Consider the following 25,240-nt stretch of genomic DNA (forward strand, 5'->3'; position numbering starts at 1 on the left):
GCCACCTGGGCTGTGATTGAGCAATGCATCAGACTCCTCAAAGTGCGGTTCCGATGCCTTGACCGCTCTGGCGGTGCATTGCAGTACACCACCAGAGAGTGGCAAATTTGTTGTGGCCTGCTGTGCCCTCCACAACCTGGCAACCAGCATCTCTGAATCTTCTCAGCACCTCTTCTGGGCTTACTGGTGCACTTCATGCGATATTCCTGTCACTAAAACATCATCCAGGCAGGCCACAATGTTTGGGATGCCCTGGTGCAGTTTCTCCATTTGTGCGTTGGAATATCGCATAGGCCGAGGGGATTGCAAAGGGTAATCTGATGTATGGAAACAGGCCTTTATTAATGGTCCTGTACCTCTGGGAATCCTCGTCTAATTCTAGCAGCAAATGGGCGTGACTTGAAGTCAAGCTTTGTGTGCGTGAGGCCTGTCACCAACTTTGTATAAAGGTCTTCAATTCATTGAATTGAATATTTGTCCACTTGGGCTGCCTAGTTTATGGTAAACTTGTAGTCCCTGCAGATTCTAACTGAGTGGTCCGGTTTTAACACTGGGACAATGGGGGCTTCCCATTCAGAAAACTTTGCAGGCTTGATCATTCTCAATTCTTCCAAGTGGTTCAGCTCCACTTCCATTTTTTGCTGTAAGGCGTAAGGCATGGGCTTCACCCTGAAGAACTTGGGTTTAGAAATAGGATTGACATAAATCGTGCCCTTTACTCTTATTCGATCCAACAAGTTCTGGAATATGTCTTTATAATTGCATTAGACTTCCTGGAAAACATTATCTTGAAGACCTTCAACCAATTCAACCTGATTTGGCACAGCCAATCCCATCCATAAGATTTGACTGATATCCCTCAACAATGATCACGGGTTGCTAGGCATCCTGTTGCTGATAAGAGGCTGGCGCCATGGTGATCCGCAAAATGTTCAAGGTCTCCACTGCATATGGTGCCAAGTTGGCAGTTGTGCTACCTGGGTTCAAAGACTGAACTCCTCCTTGAAGAAAAAAAGCAAATTACTGCGGATGCTGGAATCTGAAACCAAAGAGAAAATGCTGGAAAATCTCAGCAGATCTGGCAGCATCTGTAGGGAGAGAAAAGAGCTAACGTTTTGAGTCCAGATGACGCTTTGTCAATGCTCCTCCTTGAAGATATTTAAATGTTTGTTTACCCACAACTGTGGCCAATGCCCCGGTGTCATCTTAGTGGGCCTCCATTTACCATGTGGACTATCTCTGGGGCTGTTTTACTCACTTTCACCACATGTAGTCTGTATGTTTCTAGTTCTTCATCAGCGTTCTCCTCCACTTTGTTCACTGGAGTCATTGTTTGTTATTTATTTGGAATTGTCGAGCTCTGCCTGGCGTGGGCAATGTGTCTGAATGCGGCCCTTTCAACTGTACCAAAACCAAATAAATTCTCTGTAGCGACACTCTTCTTGGGGGTGATGTCCCCCTACTCGGTAGCACTTATCTTAACTTCTAGTCTGACGACCCAATTTCCTCCTGTCCTGCTCCTGGAATCATGGCTGAACTTCCTCTGTGTCTGTCGATCTGGCTGTGTGTCTTGCAGCCATACCCCCCCCCCCCCCACCCTACACACACACACAACTGGTTCACCTCACCATCGTGCATGCTTTGAAGCTCTGACACATCCTTCTCGATGCATTTGGTTGCCTGAGCTATTTTGATCGGCTTGTCCAGGGAAAGTTTTGTCTCAACCAGCACATTTTATGTTGTTAATGCCACATACTGAGCAGCATATTGCTCAACACTGTCAAACTCAAATGCTCGACCATTTGGTGGAATCTGACAAGGAAGACTGCAATTGTCTCTCCTGGGACCCTGACAGCCAGATTTTAAAAATATATGTTTTTATTCTTCTTTTCCAATTTTATACATAATAAAAACAATAACTAGTAATAAAACTACCCACCGCCCTGCAAAAAAAACAAACAGAAATCTCACCAACACCACCCCCCAACCCCCTCACCCTCCCTAACAACTAACTGTGACCAGCTCTTTAAAGTACAAAATTAACGGCTGCCTTCGTCGGTCGAACCTTTCAATTGCGCCCCTCATGATGTACTTAACTTTCTTGAGATACAAAAATTCCATAAGGTCTCCCTGCCATACCAAGGCACTGAGTGCAGAAGCTGACCTCCAACCCATCAGCACACGCCTCCAAACAATCAGTGAGGTGAAGGCCTAAACATCAGCCCCCACCCCGGTCTTCAGCTCCGGCAGGTCCGATACCCTGAATATGGACCCAAGGGGACAAGGCTTCATTTCAATTTGTCGGATTGGCGCTATGGTGCCAAAGAAGGAGACCCAGAACCCCACGAGCTTGGGGGACGACCAGACCATGTGCACATGATTAGCCAGGCCCTTCCCACAATGCTCACATTTATCCTCTATCCCCACAAGTAGCCTGCTCCTCCTGGATTTGGTCAAATGGGCCCTATGCATTACCTTCAACTGTATCAACCCTAACCTCGCACATGGTGACATTGTGTTCACCCTACGCAAACTCTCACCTCTAGCTCGGACTCCATCTTTGATTTGATTTATTATTGTCATATGTATTAGTACACAACAAAAAATATTGTTTCTTGCATACTGTACAAACTATGCATACCGTACATAGGGAATGAAGGGGAGACTGCAGAATATAATGTTACAATTATCGCAAGGTGTAAAGAAATGATCAACTCAATACGAGGTAGGTCCATTCAAAGGTCTGTTGGCAGTAGGGAAGAAGCTGTTCTTGAGTCAGTTGGTACGTGACCTCCAACTTTGGTATCTTTTTCCTGACGGAAGAAGGTGGAAGAGAGTATGCCCGGGGTGTGTGGGGTCCTTAATTATGCTGGCTGCTCTTCCGATGCAGCGGGAATTGTAGACAGAGTCAATGGATGGGAGGCTGGTTTGCGAGGTGGACTGGGCTACATTCACGACATTTTGTAGTTTCTTGCGGTCTTGGGCAGAGCAAGATCCAGACCAAGCTGTGATACAACCAGAAAGAATGCTTTCTATGGTGCATCTATAGAAGTTGGTGAGAGTCGTAGGTGCCATGCCAAATTTCCTTAGTCTTTTGAGAAAGTAGAGTCGTTGACGGGCTTTCTTAACTATAGTGTCGGCATGGGCCGACCAGGATAGGTTGTTGGCGATCTGTACACCTAAAAACTTGAAGCTCTCGACCCTTCCTACTTCGTTCCCATTGATGTAGACAGGGGCATGTTCTCCACTACGCTTCCTGAAGTCAATGACAATCTCCTTCGTTTTGTTGACATTGAGGGAAAGATTATTGTCGTCACACCAGTTCACCAGATTCTCTATCTCATTCCTGTACTCTGTCTCGTCATTGTTTGAAATCCGACCCACTACTGTGGTGTCATCAGCAAATTTGAAAATCGAATTGATGGGGAATTTGGCCACACAGTCATAGGTGTATAAGGAGTATAGTAGGGGGCTGAGGACACAACCTTGTGAGGCACCGGTGTTGAGGATGATTATGGAGGAGGTGTTGTTGCCTATCCTTACTGATTGTGGCCTGTGGGTTACAAAATTCAGGATCCAGTCGCAGAGGGAGGAGCCGAGGCCGAGGCCAAGGCCACGGAGTTTGGAGATGAGTTTCGTAGGAATGATGGTGTTGAAGGCTGAGCTGTAGTCTATTAAATAGGAGTCTGATATAGGTGCCTTTGTTATTTAGGTGTTCCAGGGTAGAGTGCAGGCCCATGGAGATGGCGTCTGCTGTGGACCTGTTGCAGCGGTAGGTGAACTGTAGTGGATCAAGGCAATCCGGGAGGCTGGAGTTGATTCGTGCCATAACTAACCTTTCAAAGCACTTCATGATGATGGATGTCGGAGCCATTCGACGATGGTCACTAAGGCACGCTGCTTGGCTTTTTTTTGGTACAGGGATGATGGTCGGCTTCTTGAAGCAGATAGAGACCTCCGATTGTTGTAAAGAGAAGTTGAAGATGTCTGCGAAGACCCCCGCCAGCTGATCCACACAAGACCTGAGTGCCCGTCCGGGTACCCGATCCGGGCCAGTGGCTTTCCGAGGGTTGATTTGAGAAGGCTGCTCTGATGTCAGCAATGGTGATCTCAGATACAAGTTCATCCGAGGCTTCTGGGGTGGAGGGCTTGCTCTTGCTGACCTCTTGTTCAAAGCGTGCATAGAATGCGTTGAGCTCATCAGGGAGGGGTGCATTGGAGCTGCTGATTTTACATGCCTTCATCTTGTAGCCCGTTATGTCTTGCAGACCTTGCCATAGTCGACAGGGGTCCGTGTGGCTAGCCTGGGACTTGAGCTTGGTCCGGTATTGTCTTTTGGCATCGTTGATGGATTTCCTTTGATCATATCTGGCTTTCTTGTAGAGGTCAGGGTCACCTGACTTGAATGCCTCAAGACCTAGCCTTCAGCAAGCAGTGGATATCCCTGTTCATCCAGGTTTCCGGTTGGGAAACAAGCGGATTTGTTTCTTTGGCACACAGTCTTCTACACACTTACTAACGAAGTCCGTTACTGTAGTGGCGTACTTGTTCAGGCTGGTCGCCGAGTTTTTAAATACTGACCAGTCCACTGACTCTAAGGATTCCTGTAGGAGATCATCCGATTCCAAAGACCACCCACTTCTCCTCGTCCCACTTTGCCTTAACCCCATCCAAGGATACTGCCTCCTCTTCTTTAAGACTCCCATAAACCCCCGAGATACTCCCCTCCTCTGTCCCTGTTAGTGACAAAACTCGTTCCAGCAACGAGGAAGAGGGCACCACATGGAATGTGGGAAGATCTTTGCCAAGTCACGCATCTGTAAGTATCTAAATGTAACTGCCTGTGAAAGTCTAAATTTCACCCCCAACTCCTGAAAGCTCTCAAATCGGCCTTCCAAAAACAAATCCTTTATCACAGCAATCCACTTCACTTCCCATCCCCTAAACCTAGCGTCCAACCTCACCGACTCAAACAAATGGTTCGCACAAACGGGCACAGACTTCGATACCGCCCCAATTTGAAGTGCTGCCAAAAATCTCTCCATACCCCCCACCCGCCCACACATGGGTCCAACTCCATTCGCACCCATAAAGCCTCTGGATCCCCACACCAATCCAGCACCTTCTCAGTGCCTGATAGCCAAATTATACCTGTAGCACGGACGGAGAGTCTGGGTTAAAGTGCTCCTTCACAACCATCACCAACTGCTCATATGATTGTGTCGGGAGCCTCCGGGGACGTTAAATTCCTTATGAGGTTGTAGGACCGGGACCCATAAATTGTTAACAGAATAACCTCCTCCATGATTTTGTTTGCTGTAAAGAAATAATGGAGCCGCTCGATTTATACTGGCTCCGGTCTGCAGCTCCCTGGTCGAACGGATAGAGTTTCCCAATCAGGGGCATTTTTTACTCACTGTTTTACAATGGCTTTGGCTCTTTTAGATTTTTCAGTTCTTTTTGAAGGCTTCTCTTCTGTTCTCTTTCTCCCCCCCCCCCCCCGAATTCCAAAACTTATGAGGACTTGCAATCATTGGTGGCGACTGTGTTTGCATGAAGCAATGTTGTGGAGGCTTCTTTTTTAACCAAACAAGGGTTCATTGATGACAAGTAAAAGGTAAACTACATGCAGAGTCACTAAATGGGTCTTCACTCTCTGACTCCTGGGCCCTACTCCTAGGACCCCGTGCTTTTTCCCCATTGGTCGGAGTTCGCACGCTCCCTCACAATAGGCCCGAGCCGGTCATGTGGACCATAAGAGCTCGCTCCTTAAAGAGGCTGCGCTATCACAGGAAGGTTATTAAATTTTATTTGGCCTGAAAGTGGAGGTGTTGGGAAAATATGATTTTTGGAAAAGTAGAGTTCGAAGAGGCTAAGGACAATGGAATCGGAGATGCTGGGGGGAAATGGATATTTAAGGAAAGGTGTTGAGCTGAGTTGTGCCATGGCTGTGTTGGGGAGATGTCCTGAGACCAGTTCTATGTTGAGAGAAGACGTGGAAGCTGAAACAGCCATCCAGACAGATCAGAAGTCTTTGTTCAGTGAGCAGTTTGTTTTCTAAACTTTCTTGTATTTCCATAGGAGAGTGGAAGTGTTTGAGGAGTCATGTGGTATACCTTAACTAAAGTAACAACAGTTTTTGCCTTGGGTTATATTACTCTCATAAAATAAATGTTGCCAAGTAGTTTCCTTGTGTGTTCTGACCAAGTGAGCTTTTTGGGGGGGGGGGGGGGGGGGGGGGGAGAGATGTGTCACAAAACTGCTGTGTAACTTTAATCTTGTGTGCTTGAAGATTTTTTTTTCTTGTGAATAAATCTTTTCATTTTGACAATTCTAGAAGTGTTATTGGAGTTCTATGCTTCTGGGATCAGTAGTTCTTCTTCGTCATATTCAAAATACAAAAAAATAAGTTTATGATTAGCTTGTTCAACAATTAATATCCACCCCCTCCACATTAAATCGTGGCCATCAAGTCCAAGGATAGTATATTTGACAATAGCACAGGTCTAGTACATTCTATTTGGGTCCCAGTTTCTTCTTGGTTATGGTGAGACTGAAATACAAAGTGATTCACCATCTTGAGTGACACCTATGCACTTGCTTTCTTGGTCTCTGATCCTTATCATTTCTCCACTTAATTGCACCATTGGCTCCTTTGTGCCCTTCTGCAGCTCCACCTGTTACAGCTGACAACGTTATGGCAATTTATTAGCCCCAAAATTCATTCCCATTGTCTTTTAAGTTCTTTATCAGTTGATCTCACTGAAGGAACACTGGCTGTAAAATACAGATCGAGTCTCAGACTCACTTCCTCCAGTAAATGCCATCACTGCTGAGTAAAGCATAGTGAGACGTAGCCAGCAAAATGGAGGCACAGTAAGAGAATCATAGTGAATGTTGCTGTGCTGTCTGATAACTCAGTGATTAAAGACACCATCGTCTAGGCAATCCTCAGCCATATGGACCAGGAAGGTTTGCTTAGCTGATGTTGCATATGGGGGGGAAGCGGGATTAGGCAATGAGTTGGATGGTCAGCCATGATCATAATGAATGTTACAGCGGCAGTAAAAATCGTAGATTTCATGGTGGCATTGAGCGTTACTAAGGGGAAACCAAATTGGTGAGGGCTTATGATCCCAATTATTATCTAGTGACTCAGCTAGAAAATGTATTTGTGTAATTATTGGGTGAGGACAGAATAAATGTCATCTCCAATGCTTAGTTTAGGTTCACGATAAGAATGACCATTTGGACAAAGTACCACAGATTAGCTATTGGTGCCTATGAAATTATACTCCAGCAAGAGAATGGGATCTTCAGCAAAGTCAGGAGAAATTCAAAGTCACTAACATCTTTTTTTCTTTTTCCTCACAGAGCATCGTTACTGCTGAACGTAAGTATCATTTTATAATTCTATAAATAATCATATTAATTTATTGAATTTGGTACCTGTCAATACATTTTTTAAGAAAGCTCTCAAAAGCTAGTAAGCAGCCCAAAAAGAGTTGACTGTTCAAATACAATCAAAAATTGGAACCGACTCTCCATAAAGGCCTACGACCAGGGCTACTTCTTTATGATGGCAGAATAAGTTCAATTATCGTTTATTAAATACCATCCCAGGACTTTGACATAGGACAAGGCAAGGGCATTCAGCCCCTTGGGGATGTTCCAGTATTGCATTAGATCACTGCTGATCACTATCTCAACTCTATTGATACCTGAATTAATTTCAAGTGCTTTTATTCCCTTAACTAATAAAAATCTATCAGTCCCATCTTTAAAATGTTCATACACAAGAGCAAATAAGAACAGGAGTAGGCTATTGATACCTATGAGTCTGCTGCACCAGTCTTTAAGATCAAGGTTGATCTGCTATGACCTTAACTACACTTTCCGGTCTGTCCTGATAATCTTTGACTCCCTTGTCAATCAAAACTGTGTCTTAGTGAGCCTTGAAAATATTCAATGACCCAGTCTCCACTGCTCTCTGGGAGAGAGAATTCCAGGCACTAATGAAACCTCAGAGAGCCAAAATTCCTCCTCCTTATTTTGAAACTGTGCCCTCTAGTTTTGGGCTCCTTTTTTCATCTACCCTGATGAGCCTCCTCAGAATCTTTTATGTGTCAGTAGGATCGTGTTTCATCCTTCTAAACTCCAACAAATATAGGTCCAACTTTCTTCGCCTTTCTTCAAGAGACAGATCCTTCATCCTAGGAATCAGTTTAGTGAACTTTCTCTGAACTGCCTCCAATGTGAATTTGACCCTCCTGAAGTAAAATGACCAGTACAGTATACATTACTCCAGGCATAGTCTCCCCAGTGCCCTGCACATTTGCAGCAAGAGTTCCCAACTTTTATGCTCCGTTCCCCCTTTCCATCAAGGCCAAGATTAAGATCTGTATTGCAAAATTCTGCAGTCTCTTAAATAAATAATATTCTTCCTGCCAAAGTAGATCACCTCACCTTTCTCACATTATACTCAATCTGCCAAAATGTCTCCTGTCTCCTATTTACATTCCTTTGCAGACTCATTGTATCCCCCTCATAACTTGCTTTCCTACCAATCTTCATATTATCAGCAAATTTAGCTACAATCCCTTCATCCAAGTCATTACCATAGATCAGAATTAGTTGTTGTTAGCATATCTTCACATCTATATATTGTTTTTTACTCTTTGGGGAATAGTGGGCAAAGTGGTGAAAGGATTTCCAAGCTGATTACCAGCCCATTGAACCGCATTGAATGCTTCTTCCGTGGCCAACAAGGCCTGATGTTAGACTGGAACCTGGAGCAGGGGCACTATCACTGTGTCACAAGGCCTCCGTGATTAATTGACGCTCCACTAGTGAACCCTGTGGGACTCGATTAATTCCCTGTTTGCCAACCTGAAAATTACCCCATTTGTCCTGATTCTATTTTCTGTTTGTTAGCCAATACTTTATCCATGGAAATATATCCAACCCCGTCCCCCCCGAAATCACACCTTTTTAAGTGACACCTTAACAAATACCTTTTTGGAAGTCCAAATACAGTACAGCTATTGGTCCCTTTCCAGAAACTAGGGAATTGTCGAAGCTTATAACAAATGCATCCATTATGTCTGCAGCATCTCTTTTTAAGACTATAGCATGCTCGAAGTTCCATTAGTATTCCCATTGTTTTTTCTCTAGTGATTGTTATATGTTCCTTCCTTTTTGCCTCTTGATTTTCAACTATTTTTGGGGTGCATTTAGCATTTCTACTATGAAAATAATAAACCTCTGCCATTTTCTCTCTTCCCAATATTAATTCACCAGTGTCACCCTCGAAGGAATCTATGCCCACTTTAGCCACTCTTTTCCCTTGTATATATTGGACAAGCTTTTACTGTCTGTTATAATATTTCTTGCTACTATTCTCTCAAACTCCAATTTCTCTCTCATTTTTACCACCGAATTCTGCAGTGCAGAAGGAGGCGATTCAGGCCATTGTGTCTGCACCATGCTGCCCCTTTTTAGTCACCCGTTGTTGATTTATAAAACTTTCCCACTCCCCTGCTCAACCACTATTCTTTGCAGCATTGTATGGATTTTCTTTTAATTTAATACCACCCTTAACGTCGGTAGATAGTCACGGATGATGCGTCCTTCTGATAGGATTAAGGGCAGATAAGACTCCGGGATTCCGGTGGATCAAAAAGGGAGAGAGGAAAAAAGTAGGAAACTATAGACCGGTTAGTTTGACGTCTGTGGTGGGGAAGTTGCTGGAATCAATCATTAAGAAGGAGATGACTGAACATTTGAAAGACAAAGCTCGATCCACCATTGTCAGCATGGTTTTATTAAGGGTAAGTCAAGCTTGACAAACTTGCTTGCGTTCTTTTAGGACGTAACCAGCAAGGTGGATAATGGGGAACCTGTGGATGTGATATATCTAGACTTCCAGAAGGCATTGGATAAGGTGCCGCATAAAAGGCTGATCCAGAAGGTGAGATCGCAGGGGATTAGGGGTGGAGTACTAGATTGAATTGAGGATTGGCTGACTGACAGAAAGTAGAGGGTTGGGATAGGCTGGCAAACTGTAACCAGTGGGGTGCCACAGAGGTCAGTCCTCTGACCTCAATTGTTTACAATTCATATAAATTCTGCAAGCAGGGACAGAGTGTAATATAGCAAAATTTGCAGATGATACTAAAATGGGTGGGGAAGCAGGCAGTGAAGAGGAGATAAATATTTTACAAACAAATATAGATAGGTTAGGAGATTAGGCCAAAGTTTGGCAGATGGGAATTTAATGTAGATAAGGGTGAGGTTATCCATTTTGGCCGAAAAAATAGAAAGACAAATTATTATCTAAGTGGAAAGCAGATTCAAGATGCGCCTGGGCAGAGGGATCTGGGTGTCTTCATAAATCGCAGCAAGTCGGAACGCAGGTACAGAAGTAATTTAAAAGGCAAATGGAATGTTAGCATTTACTGCAAAAGGATTGGAGTATAAAAGTAGAGTAATGTTGTTGCAATTGTATAGAATCATGGAATCTACACTGCAGAAGGTGGCCAATCGACCCATCGAGTCTGCGCCAGCCCTTGGAAAGAGCACCCTACTTAAGCCCACACTTCCACTCTATCACAGTCACCCCACCCAATCTTTTTGGACACTAAGGGCAATTTATCATGGCCAATCCACCTAACCTGCACATTCTTTGGTCTGTGGGAGGAAACTGGAGCACCCGGAGGAAACCCGCGCAGACACTAGGAGAACGTGCAGACTCCACACAGTCAGTGACCCAAGCCGGGAATCGAACTTGGGACCCTGGAGCTGTGAACCAACTGTGCTAACCACTGCACTATCGTGCTGCCCATAGGATGTTGGTGAGACCACATCTGGAGTATTGTATCCAGTTTTGGTCTCCTTATTTGAGGAAGGCTGTGATGGCATTGGAGACAGTTCAGAGGGGGTTCACCTGATTGATTCCAGGGATAAAAGGGTTGACATATGAGGAGAGATTAAACAGTTTGGGCTTGTACTCGCTGGAGTTTAGAAGGATGAGAGGGGATCTAATACAAAATGGGATTGATAAAATAAGCGTAGATCAAATGTTCCCTTGTGTGGTGCAATTTAGAACGAGAGGTCATGGATATAGGTTAAGAGGCGGTAGATTTAGAACTGAAATGTGTTATGGGCAACAGGTGGAGGGGTGGATTTGAGATCAGGAAGAGATCAGCTATGATCTGATTTAATGGCGGAGCATCCTTCTGCTTTTAATTCCTATGTTCCTTCTGGTACAGTCTTTCTTCCTCAATGGAATATACCTTTGTTGAGAGTTATGACATATGTCTGTAAATGACTACCACTGCTTCTCTACCATCTTACCTTTTAATCTATTTCCCTATTCACTTTAGCCAACTCTCTCTTCAAACCTTTATAATTGCCCTTATTTTAGTTTTTCAATTTACCTACCTTCAACAGCAGCACATTTGGCAGCAAGCAGAGGAGCGAAACATAGTTCAAGAATTAAGGGAGGTGCAGAAGTGGTTCTCATAAGATTCAAAGTAATCCAGTAGCATTAAAAGAGTGAAAATAATTGACCAATGAAGTCAATTCCAGAGGATGATGGGTAATTAAAGATTGATCCAAAGGCAAAAAACGACCAGGGTAGGGAGAAATAAGAAACAAAGTAATTATATAGTATTCCGGGTGCTTGAAAAGTTAGAGAGTTTGAACTCTCTGTTTCTTCATTATCTTCAATTTGCAATTTGTTCATTACTTTCAATTTAAATATTTCACCGTACACATAGTTTAAAAACATTTTGAAGTCTAAATATGTTCTGATGAATCAAGTTATAACCTACTTTGGGATTCTGCTGTGAAATACCTGGGGCTGGATTCTCCGCCCCGCCACATTTCTGTTTCACCCCACAGGCGGGATGCTCCGTTACGCCGGCTGGTCAATGGGGTTTCCCATAGTGGGGCAGCCCCACGCCGCCGGGAAACCTCCGGGCTTCCGGCAAAACAGAGCATCCTGCCGGCAGAGAATCCAGCCCTTGAGGTCTGCAAGAACCATTAGTGCTACCTTGAGACAGAAATAATCTGGTACTTGCAAAGGATTTACTGACACCTGCTGGATCTAGAGCAACTGACATTTGTGAAATAGTTTTGTATTGTTACCTTTGTTTGCCACAAGCTGATTGGGGTTGGTGCCATTGTTGGGAATTGTTAAGAATGTCACTTTCAAAATTTTCACTTATTCTACCGATGGTTTGGTTAACACATTACTTCACCATTCAATCCTGTATTACCCATAAAACCTCCAAAATCCTCCAAACATCGTCTACGTTGAGGGGGGAAAGAAGTTTCAAAGTTGAGTGCAGTGGGAAGAAGCAGGAGGGTAAGAACAATATAAGCGTTGTTCATCAGATGTCTTTTCAGATGTCCTCTCACTGCCAGAGATTCCTTACTATCTATTCTCTACAGGGTCGCTAGACTGACTGAAATTGAGTTCAGAAAATCATTGGCAACCCATGATGATTGGTACATTCCACTTCCTACAGAAAGGAAGAAAAATTGGACAATTCCAATGTTCTGGTCAGCCTCCCACTTTGCAACCTCTGGAGCGCATCAGAAATTCTGTTTGTCTGCTAACTTGTACATATCCCCACATCCCTGTGCTTGTTGCCCTATATTGGCTCCTGTATTAAAGTTCAATGAATGTGCTTGGAATTCAGTGACTTATGTAGATGTGAAGTCTCACCCTCGCCTCCGTCTCTGACAAAAAGTTGTTCAGCTGTCCAGAAGAAAAGTAGATAGAAAACAGAGGAAAGATTGAACGAGTCATAGAGATCTACAGCACAGAAATAACCCGTCGGCTCATCGCGTCTGCGCCCGACTAAAACAACCACCTATCTATTCTAATCCCATTATCCAGCACTTGGCCCATAGCCTTGTATGCCTTGGCATTGCAAGTGCACATCTAAATACTTATTAAATGTTATGAGGATCTCTGCCTCCACCACCCTTTCAGGCAACGAGTTTAAGGCTCCCACCACCCTCTGGGTGAAAAGGCTTTTCCTCAAATCCCCTTTAACCCTCTTGCCGCTTAGCTTAAATCTATGCCCCTTGTCATTGATCCCTCTCCAAGGGTAAAAGTTTCTTCCTGTCTATCTATGCTCCTCATAATTTTATACATCTCAATCATGCCCACCCTCCACCTCCTCTGTCTTCACTGCTCCAAGGAAAACAACCTCAGCCTATCCAATCACTCTCTCCATAGCTAAACCTCTTCAGCCTAGGCAACATCCTGGTAAATCTCATCTGCACCCTTTGCAGTGCGATCGCATCCTTCTGTAATGTGATTCCAGAACTGCACACAATACTGTAGTTGTGGCCTAATCATCATTTTATACAGGTCACAATCATGCTAGACTCCTGTTCAAAGTAGGAGGGGTCAGAAACCTGACCTCACCATTCTTCAAATTATATGGTTCCTTTCAGAATTTTGTTAGATACAAAGGGATCTCAATTTATGGAGCAGTTTAACAAAGAAAAAAAATGAGTTGCACTTCAGTGGAAAAGGGGGACACAGATCAGAAACGGATATTAGGAAACATTACCAAAAGCACAGACTAAAAGGGTTTCAAAACTGTTTTTAAGGGGAGGGGGTAATGATAGTAAGGTAGTGAGTTTTTCAAAAGGTATCTCGGAGCATAATAAAGTGAAGGACAAATGCACAGAAGTTCAAAAGGGGCATTATGGAAAAGATTATAATTGTAGAATTACATGAAGCCCATGGAGGAATTGACTTGAAGATTTGAATTCAATGGCTTGATGGACAGAGACTGAGTGATGGGGGGGTGAGTGGGACCTAATGGAGAATAGGATGTGGATCATACTTTTGAATCAGTTGCAATTTGTATAGAGTGGAACTTATAAGGCTAGTAAGAGGGAATTAAAATGCTATGGTTTTATTGACGTATTGAATTTTGTTTTGAACAGCTCCTGCTAAGCCTGGAAATATCATGGTGACAAACATTACCAATGCATCCATCTCTCTGAGCTGGGACAGACCTGCAGGCATGAATGCCACCCAGTATAACTTCAGCATTACCTACAGACCCAATGGAACTGATCCCAAAATACTAGCTGTAAACTTCATCACAATAACTGACTTACTTTCTGGAACCAATTACACGATTACAGTAGTGACTATTGCTAATGGGACAGATAGTGAGCCTGTGGTTACAAGTGTATTTACGAGTAAGTAAAACAAAACTGCCCTGAATTTTCATTGGGAATCATTTTCCTATTATGTTCCCAACACTGCGCACATTTTGTGTTGATGAAACTATGGCCAATTTTAAATGCCGATTAATGAGCACAAACCCGAATATAAAATATATCTTGTAACAATGTGGTCAAAGGTAATGAGTTTGCCGCTGGATAAGGGCCATTGGTCCTTGAGTTGCTTGATGGGACATACACAAAATAAGGTGAAAAGAAATCTTTCCAAAACAGTAGTTTTAAATTTATTTTAACTAATTAATTTCTGCAGCAATGGACTAGTCGGTGGTGAAACTGTGGTTATTTTCTCATCAAAACACCATTGGATCCCTTGGCATATTGATCAGTTTTGACATGGAAGGCGCTGCACGTATATTTACTGTGGTGTCCGCTGTCGAGCACAAATCTAAGATGACGAAGATGGAATGAAATGGAATGTGAGGAACAAGCTTTGTGTGGAACCAAAATGTTGGCTTGTTGAGTTATTGGGTACCAAAGTTGTCAAAATGAAAGCCAAGACTAGAGTTTGACATTAATGAATCATGGTGACATCTCGTTCACCTTTTTGGTGTGTGGAATAACATTGACCACGGTGATTAATTGGTACGGAGGCAAGAGCGCACAGGGATTTGATAGGACGGTTCAGCATGTTTGTCTCATTTTATAGTTTTGTCAGTTCATTGATGAGATGGTTACGATTGCCAGTCTGGGTTAGTGGACAGGAAATGGAGAAAAATAGATTGGGTCTGCTGAAGATTTCATGGATCATCGACAGGAGGGGAGCAAGAGGCAGTGTGTGGTTAATGCTATTCTCAACATCTCATTATTATTTGCAGAACCAAATGCTGTGGCCAGCATAACCCTTGAGAATCGCAACACCTCTTCAATTACTCTGAGCTGGTCCCGTCCGTTAGACCATAAGTCTGAGTACAGATACAGGGTGCAGACGAATGGCGATCCAACTTCAAATATCACTGTTGCTCTTGAGTCTGTTACAGTGGCACAGCTGAACGCTGGGACCAATTACAATTTCAGTGTGTTCACATTGACAGCAGACAATACATCATCAGATCCAACCACAGTTTCTCTTACAACAGGTGAGGAATCAGCTCAGTTTGGTTTAATAGGAGTTTGTCCATGGTCAGGACAGATGGTCAATACTGGAGCGAGTCTTTTCTTCCACGGTTCGACAAAATACCAACCATGAACCGAATCAAAACATCAAGTTGAAGCTTCTTGTTCACCAGATTGTGCTCTTTTTTTCTGGAACGCAGATTGAAATTCCTCTGAATAAAATCTGTACTTGTGTCTCGCAAGGGTACAAATTTGTACTTGAGCCTCGCTAGTCGTCTCTCTGAGCATAGTGGTGGAGGAAATGTGGGATAAAACTGTGGAAGGAGAAACCTGTGGTGTATTGATCAGCATATTTACTGATTGAGATGTATTTTTGTTTTAAATATTCTTTCATGAGCAGTTAGCATCACGAAATGTCCAGCATTTGTTGCCCATTCCTGTCGCCCTCAAGAAGCTTACTGGTTGGCTGTCGGTTGTCAACGTCTGCAGTTTATGTGTTCGGACTTTGCTTTTCTCTAATGTTTTGTACAATTGAGTAGTTTGTTAGGCTATTTCAGACAGAGGTCAAGAGTGAAGCACGTTGCTGTGGTCAGGGATCACATGTAGTGCAGGCCTCATCATCTAAGGGAAGCATATTACCTTCCCTAAACATTGTTAGTTGACAATATTTTGCAACGTTAGTGATAGCCTGATGATTACTATTCCTGTATGAAGTCTTACACCAGGTTAAAGTCCATTAGGGTTGTTGAGAATCACTAGCTTTCGGAGCACAGCTCCTTCCTCATACTACTCCAGACAATAGAGATAATTCCAGATTTTAAAAATTAAACTTTGCCTGTTGACATGGTCAGTTTTGAATCATTGTACCCTCATTTTAACTTAGGCCTCTAACTTACCACTACAGTGAGTCTGTCCATTTGACGCGACATCCCCATTTGTTGGGGTTTACTGGGAGAAATTATCAATGGCTTCCTGATTGGAATAGCGCCATCACATCATGGTAACTAGTTGGTGGTGAAACTGTGGTTTCTTTCTCATCAAATCACCAGTGGTTCACTTGGCATATTGATCAATTTTGACATGGAAGACACTGCACGTATCTTTGCTGAGGTGCCAGCTTTCATGCACAGATCGTAGATGGTGATGATGGGATGTGAAGAACAAGCTTTGTGTGGAACCAAAATGTTGGCTTGTTGAGTTATTGGGTACCAAAGTTGTCAAAATGAAAGCCAAGACTAGAGTTTGACATTAATGAATCATGGTGACATCTCGTTCACCTTTTTGGTGTGTGGAATAACATTGACCACGGTGATTAATTGGTACGGAGGCAAGAGCGCACAGGGATTTGATAGGACGGTTCAGCATGTTTGTCTCATTTTATAGTTTTGTCAGTTCATTGATGAGATGGTTACGATTGCCAGTCTGGGTTAGTGGACAGGAAATGGAGAAAAATAGATTGGGTCTGCTGAAGATTTCACGGATCATCGACAGGAGGGGAGCAAGAGGCACTGTGAGGTTAATGTTATTCTCAACATCTCATTATTATTTGCAGAACCAAATGCTGTGGCCAACATAACCCTTGAGAATCGCAACACCTCTTCAATTACTCTGAGCTGGTCCCGTCCGTTAGACCATAAGTCTGAGTACAGATACAGGGTGCAGACGAATGGCGATCCAACTTCAAATATCACTGTTGCTCTTGAGTCTGTTACAGTGGCACAGCTGAACGCTGGGACCAATTACAATTTCAGTGTGTTCACATTGACAGCAGACAATACATCATCAGATCCAACCACAGTTTCTCTTACAACAGGTGAGGAATCAGCTCAGTTTGGTTTAATAGGAGTTTGTCCATGGTCAGGACAGATGGTCAATACTGGAGCGAGTCTTTTCTTCCACGGTTCGACAAAATACCAACCATGAACCGAATCAAAACATCAAGTTGAAGCTTCTTGTTCACCAGATTGTGCTCTTTTTTTCTGGAACGCAGATTGAAATTCCTCTGAATAAAATCTGTACTTGTGTCTCGCAAGGGTACAAATTTGTAGTTGTGCCTCGCTAGTCGTCTCTCTGAGCATAGTGGTGGAGGAAATGTGGGATAAAACTGTGGAAGGAGAAACCTGTGGTGTATTGATCAGCATATTTACTGATTGAGATGTATTTTTGTTTTAAATATTCTTTCATGAGCAGTTAGCATCACGAAATGTCCAGCATTTGTTGCCCATTCCTGTCGCCCTCAAGAAGCTTACTGGTTGGCTGTCGGTTGTCAACGTCTGCAGTTTGTGTTCGGACTTTCCTTTTCTCTCATGTTTTGTACAATTGAGTAGTTTGTTAGGCTATTTCAGACAGAGGTCAAGAGTGAAGCACATTGCTGTGGTCAGGAATCACATGTAGTGCAGGCCTCATCATCTAAGGGAAGCATATTACCTTCCCTGAACGTTGTTAGTTAACAGGATTTTGCAACATTGGTGATAGCTTGATCCTTGCTATTCCTGAGAATAGGTAATTTCAGATTTTAAAAATTAAATGTAAAGTTTGCCAGTTGCCATGTTCAGTTTTGAACTCTTGTATCCCCATTTTAAGTTGGGCAGCTTTACCAGTACAGTAACTCTGTCCACATGGCTCGACATCCCCATTTGTTGGAGCTTACAAGGTTTACCGGAAGAAATTATCAATGGCTTCCTGATTTTAATAGCTCCATCACATCATGGTAACTAGTCGGTGGTGAAACTGTGGTTATTTTCTCATCAAAACACCATTGGATCCCTTGGCATATTGATCAGTTTTGACATGGAAGGCGCTGCACGTATATTTACTGTGGTGTCCGCTGTCGAGCACAAATCTAAGATGACGAAGATGGAATGAAATGGAATGTGAGGAACAAACATTTGAGTGGTTCCAGAATGTTGGCTTGTTGAGTTATTGGGTATTAAAGTTGTCAAAATGAGAGCCAAGACTGGAGTTTGACATTAATGAATCATGGTGACATCTCGTTCACCTTTTTGGTGTGTGGAATAACATTGATCATGGTGATTAATTCGTACGGAGGCAAAAGCGCACAGGGATTTGATAGGACGGTTTAGCATGTTTGTCTCATTTTATAGTTTTGTCAGTTCATTGATGAGATGGTTATGATTGCCAGTCTTGGTTAGTGGACAGGAAATGGAGAAAAATGGATTGGGTCTTCTGAAGATATCACGGATCATCGACAGGAGGGGTGCAAGAGGCACTGTGAGGTTAATGTTATTCTCAACATCTCATTATTATTTGCAGAACCAAATGCTGTGGCCAACGTAACCCTTGAGAATCGCAACACCTCTTCAATTACTCTGAGCTGGTCCCGTCCGTTAGACCATAAGCCTGAGTACAGATACAGGGTGCAGACAAATGGTGATCCAACTTCAAATATCATTGTTGCTCTTGAGACTGTTACAGTGGCACAGCTGAACGCTGGGACCAATTACAATTTCAGTGTGTTCACATTGACAGCAGACAATACATCATCAGATCCAACCGCAGTTTCTCTTACAACAGGTAAGGAATCAGCTCAATTTGGTTTAATAGGAGTTTGTCCATGGTCAGGACAGATGGTCAATACTGGAGGGAGTCTTTTCTTCTGCAGTTCGACAAAATACCAACCATGAACCGAATCAAAACATCAAGTTGAACCTTCTTGTTCACCAGATTGTGCTCTTTTTTTTCTGGAACGCAGATTAAAATTGATCTAGATACAATCTGTACTTGTGTCTCGTAAGGGTTGACATTTGCAGTTATGCCACGCCAGTCGTCTCTCTGAGCATAGTGGAGGAGGACATTTGATATACTGGAGTAAAACTGTGGAAGGAGAAATCTGTGGTGTATTGATCAGCATCTTTACTGATTGAGATGTATTTTTCTTTTAAATTTTCGCTCAGGAGTAGGGAGCATGTGCGTGGGTTTCCTCCGGGTGCTCCGGTTTCCTCCCACAGTCCAAAGACGTGCAGGTTAGGTGGATATGCCATGCTAAATTTCCCCTTAGTGTCCAAAAATGTTAGGAGGGGATATTGGGATGGGGTGGAAGTGAGGGCTTAAGTGGGTCGGTGCAGACTCGATGAGCCGTATGGCCTCCTTCTGCACTGTATGTTCTATGTGTGAAAGTGCAGCATTTGTTGTCCGTTCCTAATTGCCCTCAAGAAGATTGCTGGTGAGCTGTGGGTCGTCAACTTCTGCAGTTTATCTGTTTGGACTTTTTTTTTCTCTCCTGTTTTGTGCCATTGAATAGTTTGGCCATTTCAGAGAGAGGTCAAGAGTGAAGCACGTTGCTGTGGTCAGGAATCACATGCAGGCCAGGCCTCATCACGTAAGGGAAGCATATTACCTTCCCTAAACATTGTTAGTTAACAGGATTTCACAACATTAGTGATTGCATGATGCTTACTATTCCCGAGAAGAGTTAATTCCAGATTTTTTAATTGAAATGTGATGTTTCCCATTTGCCATGGTCAGTTTTGAACCCTCGTACCCACATTTGAACTGAAGCTTCTTACTTACCAGAACAGTGACTCCGTCCACATGGCTCGACATCCCCATTTGTCGGGGCTTAGAAGGTTTACCGGAAGAAATTATCAATGGCTTCCTGATTTTAATAGCTCCATCACATCATGGTAACTAGTTGGTGGTGAAACTGTGGTTATTTTCTCATCAAAACACCATTGGATCCCTTGGCATATTGATCAATTTTGACATGGAAGGCACTGCACATATATTTGCTGTGGTGTCCGCTGTCGAGCACAGATCTAAGATGACGATGATGGAATGTGAGGAACCAACTTTTGTGTGGAACCAAAATGTTGGTTTGTTGAGTTATTGGGTATCAAAGTTGTCAAAATGAGAGCCAAGACTGGAGTTTGACATTAATGAATCATGGTGACACCTCGTTCAGCTTTTTGGTGTGTGGAATAATATTGAGCACGGTGATTAATTGGTACGGAGGCAAGAGCGCACAGGGATTTGATAGGACGGTTCAGCATGTATGTCTCATTTTATAGTTTTGTCAGTACATTGATGAGATGGTTATGATTGCCAGTCTGGGTTAGTGGACAGGAAATGGAGAAAAATAGATAGGGTCTGCTGAAGATTTCACGGATCATCGACAGGAGGGGAGCAAGAGGCACTGTGAGGTTAATGTTATTCTCAACATCTCATTATTATTTGCAGAACCAAATGCTGTGGCCAACGTAACCCTTGAGAATCGCAACACCTCTTCAATTACTCTGAGCTGGTCCCGTCCGTTAGACCATAAGCCTGAGTACAGATACAGGGTGCAGACGAATGGTGATCCAACTTCAAATATCATTGTTGCTCTTGAGTCTGTTACAGTGGCACAGCTGAACGCTGGGACCAATTACAATTTCAGTGTGTTCACATTGACAGCAGACAATACATCATCCGATCCAACCACAGTTTCTCTTACAACAGGTAAGGAATCAGCTCAATTTGGTTTAATAGGAGTTTGTCCATGGTCAGGACAGATGGTCAATACTGGAGGGAGTCTTTCTTCTGCAGTTCGACAAAATACCAACCATGAACCGAATCAAAACATCAAGTTGAAGCTTCTTGTTCACCAGATTGTGCTCTTTTTTTCTGGAACACAGATTGAAATTGATCTAGATACAATCTGTACTTGTGTCTCGTAAGGGTTGACATTTGCAGTTATGCCACGCCAGTCGTCTCTCTGAGCATAGTGGAGGAGGACATTTGATATACTGGAGTAAAACTGTGGAAGGAGAAATCTGTGGTGTATTGATCAGCATCTTTACTGATTGAGATGTATTTTTCTTTTAAATTTTCGCTCAGGAGTAGGGAGCATGTGCGTGGGTTTCCTCCGGGTGCTCCGGTTTCCTCCCACAGTCCAAAGACGTGCAGGTTAGGTGGATATGCCATGCTAAATTTCCCCTTAGTGTCCAAAAATGTTAGGAGGGGATATTGGGATGGGGTGGAAGTGAGGGCTTAAGTGGGTCGGTGCAGACTCGATGAGCCGTATGGCCTCCTTCTGCACTGTATGTTCTATGTGTGAAAGTGCAGCATTTGTTGTCCGTTCCTAATTGCCCTCAAGAAGATTGCTGGTGAGCTGTGGGTCGTCAACTTCTGCAGTTTATCTGTTTGGACTTTTTTTTTCTCTCCTGTTTTGTGCCATTGAATAGTTTGGCCATTTCAGAGAGAGGTCAAGAGTGAAGCACGTTGCTGTGGTCAGGAATCACATGCAGGCCAGGCCTCATCACGTAAGGGAAGCATATTACCTTCCCTAAACATTGTTAGTTAACAGGATTTCACAACATTAGTGATTGCATGATGCTTACTATTCCCGAGAAGAGTTAATTCCAGATTTTTTAATTGAAATGTGATGTTTCCCATTTGCCATGGTCAGTTTTGAACCCTCGTACCCACATTTGAACTGAAGCTTCTTACTTACCAGAACAGTGACTCCGTCCACTTGGCTCGACATCCCCATTTGTCGGGGCTTAGAAGGTTTACCGGAAGAAATTATCAATGGCTTCCTGATTTTAATAGCTCCATCACATCATGGTAACTAGTTGGTGGTGAAACTGTGGTTATTTTCTCATCAAAACACCATTGGATCCCTTGGCATATTGATCAATTTTGACATGGAAGGCACTGCACATATATTTGCTGTGGTGTCCGCTGTCGAGCACAGATCTAAGATGACGATGATGGAATGTGAGGAACCAACTTTTCAGTGGAAACAAAATGTTGGTTTGTTGAGTTATTGGGTATCAAAGTTGTCAAAATGAGAGCCAAGACTGGAGTTTGACATTAATGAATCATGGTGACACCTCGTTCAGCTTTTTGGTGTGTGGAATAATATTGACCACGGTGATTAATTGGTACTGAGGCAAGAGTGCACAGGGATTTGATAGGACAGTTCAGCATGTTTGTATCATTTTATAGGATCGTCACCAAGAATCTAGTTCATTGATGAGATGGTTGCGATTGCTAGTCTGATTTAGTGGACAGGAAAAGGAGTAAAATGGCTTGGGTCTGCTGAAGATTTCACGGATCATCGACAGGAGGGGAGTAAGAGGCAGTGTGTGGTTAATGCTATTCTCAACATCTCATTATTATTTGCAGAACCAAATGCTGTGGCCAGCATAACCCTTGAGAATCGCAACACCTCTTCAATTACTCTGAGCTGGTCCCGTCCGTTAGACCATAAGTCTGAGTACAGATACAGGGTGCAGACGAATGGCGATCCAACTTCAAATATCACTGTTGCTCTTGAGTCTGTTACAGTGGCACAGCTGAATGCTGGGACCAATTACAATTTCAGTGTGTTCACATTGACAGCAGACAATACATCATCAGATCCAACCACAGTTTCTCTTACAACAGGTGAGGAATCAGCTCAGTTTGGTTTAATAGGAGTTTGTCCATGGTCAGGACAGATGGTCAATACTGGAGCGAGCCTTTTCTTCCACGGTTCGACAAAATACCAACCATGAACCGAATCAAAACATCAAGTTGAAGCTTCTTGTTCACCAGATTGTGCTCTTTTTTTCTGATACGCAGATTGAAATTCCTCTGAATAAAATCTGTACTTGTGTCTCGCAAGGGTACAAATTTGTACTTGAGCCTCGCTAGTCGTCTCTCTGAGCATAGTGGTGGAGGAAATGTGGGATAAAACTGTGGAAGGAGAAACCTGTGGTGTATTGATCAGCATATTTACTGATTGAGATGTATTTTTGTTTTAAATATTCTTTCATGAGCAGTTAGCATCACGAAATGTCCAGCATTTGTTGCCCATTCCTGTCGCCCTCAAGAAGCTTACTGGTTGGCTGTCGGTTGTCAACGTCTGCAGTTTATGTGTTCGGACTTTGCTTTTCTCTAATGTTTTGTACAATTGAGTAGTTTGTTAGGCTATTTCAGACAGAGGTCAAGAGTGAAGCACGTTGCTGTGGTCAGGAATCACATGTAGGGCAGGCCTCATCATCTAAGGGAAGCATATTACCTTCCCTAAACATTGTTAGTTGACAATATTTTGCAACGTTAGTGATAGCCTGATGATTACTATTCCTGTATGAAGTCTTACACCAGGTTAAAGTCCATTAGGGTTGTTGAGAATCACTAGCTTTCGGAGCACAGCTCCTTCCTCATACTACTCCAGACAATAGAGATAATTCCAGATTTTAAAAATTAAACTTTGCCTGTTGACATGGTCAGTTTTGAATCATTGTACCCTCATTTTAACTTGGGCCTCTAACTTACCACTACAGTGAGTCTGTCCATTTGACGCGACATCCCCATTTGTTGGGGTTTACTGGGAGAAATTATCAATGGCTTCCTGATTGGAATAGCGCCATCACATCATGGTAACTAGTTGGTGGTGAAACTGTGGTTTCTTTCTCATCAAATCACCAGTGGTTCACTTGGCATATTGATCAATTTTGACATGGAAGACACTGCACGTATCTTTGCTGAGGTGCCAGCTTTCATGCACAGATCGTAGATGGTGATGATGGGATGTGAAGAACAAGCTTTGTGTGGAACCAAAATGTTGGCTTGTTGAGTTATTGGGTACCAAAGTTGTCAAAATGAAAGCCAAGACTAGAGTTTGACATTAATGAATCATGGTGACATCTCGTTCACCTTTTTGGTGTGTGGAATAACATTGACCACGGTGATTAATTGGTACGGAGGCAAGAGCGCACAGGGATTTGATAGGACGGTTCAGCATGTTTGTCTCATTTTATAGTTTTGTCAGTTCATTGATGAGATGGTTACGATTGCCAGTCTGGGTTAGTGGACAGGAAATGGAGAAAAATAGATTGGGTCTGCTGAAGATTTCATGGATCATCGACAGGAGGGGAGCAAGAGGCACTGTGAGGTTAATGTTATTCTCAACATCTCATTATTATTTGCAGAACCAAATGCTGTGGCCAACGTAACCCTTGAGAATCGCAACACCTCTTCAATTACTCTGAGCTGGTCCCGTCCGTTAGACCATAAGCCTGAGTACAGATACAGGGTGCAGACGAATGGTGATCCAACTTCAAATATCATTGTTGCTCTTGAGTCTGTTACAGTGGCACAGCTGAACGCTGGGACCAATTACAATTTCAGTGTGTTCACATTGACAGCAGACAATACATCATCAGATCCAACCACAGTTTCTCTTACAACAGGTGAGGAATCAGCTCAGTTTGGTTTAATAGGAGTGTGTCCATGGTCAGGATGGATGGTTAATACTGGAGGGAGTCTTTTCCTCCTCAGTTTGACAAACTACCAAACATGAACAGATTCAAAACATCAAGTTGTCCCTTCTTGTTCACCAGAGAGATTGTCCTCTTTTTGTTTCTGGATTGAAGATTGGAATTCCTCTGGATACAATCTGTTCTTGTGAATCGCAAGGGCTGTAATTTGTAGTTATGCCGCGCCAGTCGTCTCTCTGAGCATAGTGATGGAGGACATTTGATATACTGGAGTAAACCTACGGAAGGAGAAACCTGTGGTGTATTAGTCAGCATATTTTCTGATTGAGATGTTTTTTTAGTTTACATACTTGTTCATGAGTAGTGAGCATCACTGGAATGTCCAGCATTTGTTGCCCATCCCTGTCGCCCTCAAGAAGCTTACTGGTTGGCTGTCGGTCGTCAACATCTGCAGTGTATGTGTTTGAACTTTGCTTTTCTCTCATGTTTTGTACAATTGAGTAGTTTGTTAGGCTATTTCAGACAGAGGTCAAGAGTGAAGCACACTGCTGTGGTCAGGAATCACATGCAGTGCAGGCCTCATCATGTAAGAGAAGCATATTACCTTCCCTGAATGTCGTTAGTTCACAGAATTTTGCAACATTGGTGATAGCTTGATCCTTGCGATTCCTGAGAATAGAGTTAATTTCAGATTTAAAAAA

General features: G+C 43.1%; 1 protein-coding gene across 3 annotated transcripts in view; it reads left to right on the forward strand.

Moving 5' to 3' along the window:
* The window catches only part of ptprja (protein tyrosine phosphatase receptor type Ja), a 283,707-nt gene that overhangs the window by 89,552 nt on the left and 168,915 nt on the right, over nt 1-25,240 (forward strand). Inside the window, exons 3-10 of one of the 3 annotated variants that reach the window (XM_072518944.1) lie at nt 7,375-7,393; nt 13,975-14,235; nt 15,096-15,356; nt 16,886-17,146; nt 18,607-18,867; nt 20,530-20,790; nt 22,462-22,722; nt 24,252-24,512. In XM_072518944.1, the coding sequence (XP_072375045.1) occupies nt 7,375-7,393; nt 13,975-14,235; nt 15,096-15,356; nt 16,886-17,146; nt 18,607-18,867; nt 20,530-20,790; nt 22,462-22,722; nt 24,252-24,512 (1,846 nt within the window). The remainder of the gene's footprint in view (nt 1-7,374; nt 7,394-13,974; nt 14,236-15,095; nt 15,357-16,885; nt 17,147-18,606; nt 18,868-20,529; nt 20,791-22,461; nt 22,723-24,251; nt 24,513-25,240) is intronic. The other 2 variants (XM_072518945.1, XM_072518946.1) reach the window with 2 other exon arrangements.

Source organism: Scyliorhinus torazame, chromosome 10 (assembly GCF_047496885.1).
Source record: "Scyliorhinus torazame isolate Kashiwa2021f chromosome 10, sScyTor2.1, whole genome shotgun sequence".
NCBI lineage: Eukaryota > Metazoa > Chordata > Chondrichthyes > Carcharhiniformes > Scyliorhinidae > Scyliorhinus > Scyliorhinus torazame.